The 5,492-nt window shown below is 45.3% G+C and overlaps 1 protein-coding gene across 2 annotated transcripts; it reads left to right on the top strand.

The window, feature by feature from the left end:
* The first annotated feature begins 390 nt into the window (after positions 1-390).
* Positions 391-4,512, top strand: LOC136549917 (serine/threonine-protein kinase PEPKR2-like). Of its 2 annotated transcripts, none has more exons than XM_066541351.1 (3): positions 391-1,378; positions 3,446-3,746; positions 3,832-4,021. In XM_066541351.1, the coding sequence occupies exons 1-3, from the start codon at positions 622-624 to the stop codon at positions 3,884-3,886; spliced, it is 1,113 nt and encodes a 370-aa protein (XP_066397448.1). In that variant the 5' UTR covers positions 391-621; the 3' UTR covers positions 3,887-4,021. The 2 variants fall into 2 exon arrangements, with proteins under 2 accessions (XP_066397448.1, XP_066397447.1); XM_066541350.1 differs by having other exon boundaries at positions 393-1,378; positions 3,446-3,742; positions 3,832-4,512.
* Positions 4,513-5,492: the final 980 nt, after the last annotated feature.

Here is a 5,492-nt window from a genome sequence, read left to right as displayed (position 1 = left end):
CAGCCGGAATAGTATTTTTCAGCCAAGTTTCGGACCAGCGAACGGAAAAAAAAAGGTTAAATATCCCGCAAGCAACTCCAGCCTCCAGCCGCCAGGGCCCAGGAGCAGGGAACCGTCGCATCGCGTGAAGTCGTGTGTCTTGTTCCTCGCACCGCAGAGGGCTGCTGCACCAGCCGTCCAGCCCGACACCATCACGCCGGCTGGTTCCGCCCGTACTCTGTCAACGCACGCGGCGCCCCTCCCCTCGTATCGGTAAAAAAAAAAAAAAACCGTGGCTTCTCCCGTGCTCTCCACCCGATGGCCCGATGCTGCTGACCCGCTCAGCCGAGCCGACCAGACGACGGCCCCACGACACGAGTCCAACCAAAAGGAGAGCCAGGCAGGCCAATGGCCAAACCCCACCACCGTCGGACCACCGTCCTCCTCCTCATCTCCATCCCTTTTCCTCTGTCCCCTCCCGTCCTCGAGCCCCTCGCTCCAAATCCCATCTCGCACCACCACCAACCTTCCCGATCCAGTGCCGCACGCCTCCGGACACCACTCATGACACGCAAGAGGCGCAAGCACGCCGCCGCCGCCGCCACCGCCACCGCCACCGCCTAGGGTTCGGGTCCCCTCCGCATGGATTCGCTGCCGCGGAAGCGCAAGGGCGGCGCGCGCGCCGCGTGCTCCTTGGCCGGATCCCGCCACGACGCGCCTGCCGCCCGCAAGCGCACCTGCCGCGAGCCCAAGCCGCGGCCCGAGAAGACGAAGCCCTCCTCCGCCGCCGCCGACGAGGGCTCCGCCTCCGCCCGGGGCGGGGGCGTGGTGATGACGGCGCCGCCCGCGAGCGGCTCGCGGGCGGCGCCCGACAGCCCCGGGCGCGGGCTGAAGCGCAAGCTGGGCTGCATCGACTCCGCCACGCGGATGGGGCGGAAGAAGCGGCTCGACAGCGAGTACGAGCTGGGCGCCGAGATCGGGCAGGGCAAGTTCGGCTCCGTCTGGATCTGCCGCGCCAGGGCCGGCGGCGGCGAGGAGTTCGCCTGCAAGGCGCTGCCCAAGAACGGCGAGGAGACGGTGCACCGCGAGGTGGAGATCATGCAGCACCTCTCGGGCCACCCGGGCGTCGTCACGCTCAGGGCCGTATTCGAGGACGCCGACAGGTTTTACCTCGTCATGGAGCTCTGCGGCGGGGGCAGGCTGCTCGACGAGATCGCCAGGGAGGGCAAGTTCTCTGAGCAGCGCGCTGCCATTGTGATCAAGGATCTCATGGCCGTGCTCAAGTACTGCCACGAGATGGGTGTTGTGCACAGGGACATTAAGCCGGAGAATATTTTGCTTACCAAGGCTGGGAAGGTGAAGCTTGCTGATTTCGGACTCGCTGCACGGGTCACTAATGGTAATCTTTTACTACTATATATAGGCTATATTACTTGCTTTCAGTCTGAAGATCAGGATGAATAAGATCGATTTCTTGAAAGTACATCGTGAAGTCTAACGTATTAGTGCAGAATATATGAACTGAAAAGGCAGTAGAAGTTAAGAAGATCAACCGGCAGTCCAACATTGGTTCTGCCATCTTTATAATTAAATAACAATGTGATGTTACAGAGACTAATTGATGGCTATACTTAGCTGCACTGCATCTAATGTTTCAGCTATTTTTTCAATGTGCGGTGCCATGGTCTTGGAACTCCTCTTCATACAAACTCATCTATGTTTTACTATGACTGATTAGCATTTTTGCAGGTTGCCCATATATGGCCTTGACTTGAGTATCAGCTAGTGTGATGTAAATGAGTTGGGAGTCAAACTAATTTGTATTCGTCTATGGTCTAATAACCTAAGTGAGCCATGTAGCTCTGGTATTCCTGCCTTGGTTGTGTAATCAAGCAAATCAGGCTAACTCAAGTACTTAACGTTTCTTCAAGGCATGAGCTCCCTCATCTCTGGAGTCCTTAAGTTGGCAACAGTTGATGTCTGTCTTGTCATATTTTTTTGTGACCCTTCTGGGTTCGAACTGACAATTGATATGATCTTTTGTGTGGTGTACATTACTAGTCTGTAAGAAGAAATGCTGCCCTCAATACTTGCTCAGAGGAATGAGTGCAAGCTGTGTTTTTTTGGAGTCATGAGTTCATAGCAAGTGTCCATTCACATTTCATCCCCTCTTGCTAGGTATGATAAGATATTTGAGACCTGGTGCTAGGAAATTCTTCATATTGAGTTTTTGTTTTGTTCCTTTGAATTTCAGAGTTAAGAACTTACATTGACGCACAAAACAATGATTTACGACACCCCCAATGTGGTAAGAGCTTAAGTGGACTTTGCTACCATTGGTCTCATGGTCTAGCTATGTAACTAACTTATTAGAATAACTCAGTTTTACTAAAAGATATCAGGTCTAACATTCGTTTAGTGCTTTCTTAGTTCTCTAGGTATTGATGTTTAGGTTGCTTGCTATCCTGCTTAAGTTCAGGCACTGCTTCATACTGATGTTTTGTGCTGTGTTTTTGGAGTCATGAACTGGGAGCAGGCAGGTATCATTGTGTTTGTGTCGTCTGTCTTGCTAGGCATGCCAAGAGGAAAGAGGATTAAAGCCTGGTGCAAGTTGATACTCTTTAATGGGTTTTTGTTTTGGTGTGCTAGAGCTACTTCTGGTTGTTGGCATGGAAATTGGATTTGATGTTCTTAACTTGTACCGGTTGACAGGATTATCCTTAAGTAATGTTTACTTGTTATGGTCTTTTTGGCATGCCATAAGCTGTCATGTTTCATGTTCTGAATGCTGTTGGGTCAGTTTTATGCATTAGAAAATGTTGCGACTTACTTTTGAATGGAACTAGAATCTACTCCCTCTGTTCTAGTCGTTCTGGCTTTTCTAGATACATGGTTCTTACTATGTTAACTATGTATCTGGACATAGTGTATATCTAGGTGCATAGCAAGTCTATGTACTTAGAAAAAACAAAACGACTTACATTTTAGAACGGAGGGAATATAATTTTGGAGTTGTATGGAACTGGGGCAGTAGTTTTTTAAAAGTAGCTGCTTATATTTCGTACGGTACCAATGAATGTGTGCAAATCTGCAATGTATTGTGGTTCATATACCTGGATTGCGAATAGCCCAAACCTACATCTATTGTAATGTAAAAGAATTTTTGATGAGATTCTCTGGATTAACTTAAACTGTTCTGTCTGCCAATGAGCGACAAATTCATTATTTACATACACTGACGTCACTAACCTATCCTAAGAGAGACATTTGAGCATTTTCCTGTTATACAGTAGCACCTCTATTTTTATGCTTCGTCTTGTGATTGGCATAAATGCCACATCTACAGAGGTTTTTACATGCATGTTTCTTGTGGTTGTGGCTATAGAATCTATGGTTTGTATTTGCTGCACTACATAACTCTGTACATGTTTTGTACTAGCTAACATGTGGTGCATGCATTGAGCAGGTCAGAAATTGTTTGGTGTAGCAGGGAGCCCAGCATATGTGGCACCTGAAGTTCTTGCTGGAAGCTATTCTGAGAAAGTTGATATTTGGGGTGCTGGTGTGCTACTACATGTACTACTACTCGGTTCACTTCCATTTCAAGGTGGCTCTCTGGATGCCGTTTTTGAGTCCATAAAGACTGTTGAACTTGATTTTAGCAGCAGCCCATGGGAATCAATATCAATTCTTGGACGGGATCTTATTAGCCGAATGTTGAATCGAGATGTCTCTACTAGAATGACTGCTGATGAAGTTCTCAGTAGGTTTAAGCTTCAAAGAGTTTCTCATTTAGCATTGTTATATATATATATTTTTGAGAATGTCTTTACTTACCGATACCTATTGCAGGTCACCCATGGGTCATGTTTTACACAGAATGCCCCCTGAAAGTGGTAGCTGCTAATTTGTGTCTCACTAACAAGATTATAGCACCCAAAATTCCCTGGGACAGACACAAGTCAGAATGTGACTCGTCGTCAGACTCGAGCCAAAGGTCAGATGATCAGGATGAATGTGGCTTAGTTGACGCACTGACAACAGCAATAACCCGCATTAGAATATCAGAGCCAAAGAGAAGTCGGCTCTGTAGCCCTGCAATTACCATTCAGCAGGAATGCTCGTCAAACTTGAAGAATAATCTTTGCACGGCTTTCTGACCTGACCGAATGTATAGCACCTGATCGGAATGGTGTCCATTTTTCTCGCTGAGAAGGTTGTTCTGATTTAGGTGTTGTAGAGCCGAGGATAATAACTCAGGTTTTCCGGCAAAGCAACAAGCCGTTGGTATGTAGTGTTTCTTTCAGTTTCGATGAACCCCACAGTTGTAGCTGCTGTACATTCTGTAAATAGCATGATCCTTACCCAAGCTGTGCATGGGTTGCTAATTTATGCCATCAGAACCGGTTCACGCAATGTTCATAATTCATGAACGTATTGTGGAAGACCTGTCTTCATTTGCCATGCCCATGCTTGTCTTCCAAAATGATATTTGGCACACGCATCATGAAGGTGCCCCGATGCGCATGTGCTAGCTTTGTACTATTCTAAATTACTAATACTGATTTACAATCTTGAATGAGTGTAGTAGTATTGAATTTCTATGGTATGGATCTAAATCTAATTCAAATGTAAACATAGCTCTTCTGATTAATAGCTCGAATGTAAACTGAAATCATGGTTCACGAAACACATTTCACAAAGCTTGACTTCAGCAAGGCTTCGCAAACGCACCTATCTCCTCCCATCTCTTTTGTTTTGTTTACTTTAGTAAATGGATTAGCGGCAGTTTCTGTCTCTTCTGTTATTTATTTATTTATTTATTATAAATGAATCTGCGGCAGTTTCTGTTTCCACCTACTTTGTTTCTTCTCTTTTATCAGATCTAAATGAGATTTACGATGATTTTTAGCCTTGGGACATCTCTCTGGCTCAGATGGGCTACAGGGGCGTTTCCACCGATTTACCAAGCGGTAAGACTTGGGCGTCGATGTCGTTTCCGTAGCGGGCCGTGGCAGACGAGCTCCGCTTCAGACAGGATGAGTGGCATACTCTCTCTGTCCCTATTTTAAGTGATGTGGAAATCGTGCCAGTGAAATTTTCTTGAGTTTGACTAAATTTATATAAAATATTAATAATATCTATATCTTCGAATAAATTTATTATAAAAATAAATTTAACGATCTATCTAATGATACTATCTATGTATTATGAATATTAATATTTTTATTTTATATAATTAGTCAAGTTAAATATATTTGACTTCTTTTTTTTGCAATTAATCTGTATGACTTATCAGGAAATGAGAACGACACGTAAAAAGAAGACAAAGGGAGTATGGGCTAGAAGTGACGTGTAATTGTACTCTCCATCCAAAATAAACGCATATCTTGTTCCTCGAGAAGTCAAACTTTCATTAGAAATATATAAAACAATATCAACATTTTTATCTCCAAACAAGTTTATCATAAGTCTATTTTACGCTCAATCTAATGATACCGACTATACATCAT

The sequence above is a fragment of the Miscanthus floridulus genome, chromosome 4 (assembly GCF_019320115.1).
Source record: "Miscanthus floridulus cultivar M001 chromosome 4, ASM1932011v1, whole genome shotgun sequence".
Taxonomy (NCBI): Eukaryota; Viridiplantae; Streptophyta; class Magnoliopsida; order Poales; family Poaceae; genus Miscanthus; species Miscanthus floridulus.
The sequence above is the reverse complement of the archived record's forward strand: the minus strand, read 5'-3'. Positions and strand labels throughout refer to the sequence as shown.

Bases quoted from the DNA above. Each gene is read 5' to 3' on its own strand.
- LOC136549917 (XM_066541350.1), top strand. From the start codon at position 622: ATGGATTCGCTGCCGCGGAAGCGCAAGGGCGGCGCGCGCGCCGCGTGC. The intron at 1,379-3,445 runs GTAATCTTTTAC...TGCATTGAGCAG, and splicing joins CGCTGCACGGGTCACTAATG to GTCAGAAATTGTTTGGTGTA. The intron at 3,743-3,831 runs GTAGGTTTAAGC...TACCTATTGCAG, and splicing joins GACTGCTGATGAAGTTCTCA to GTCACCCATGGGTCATGTTT.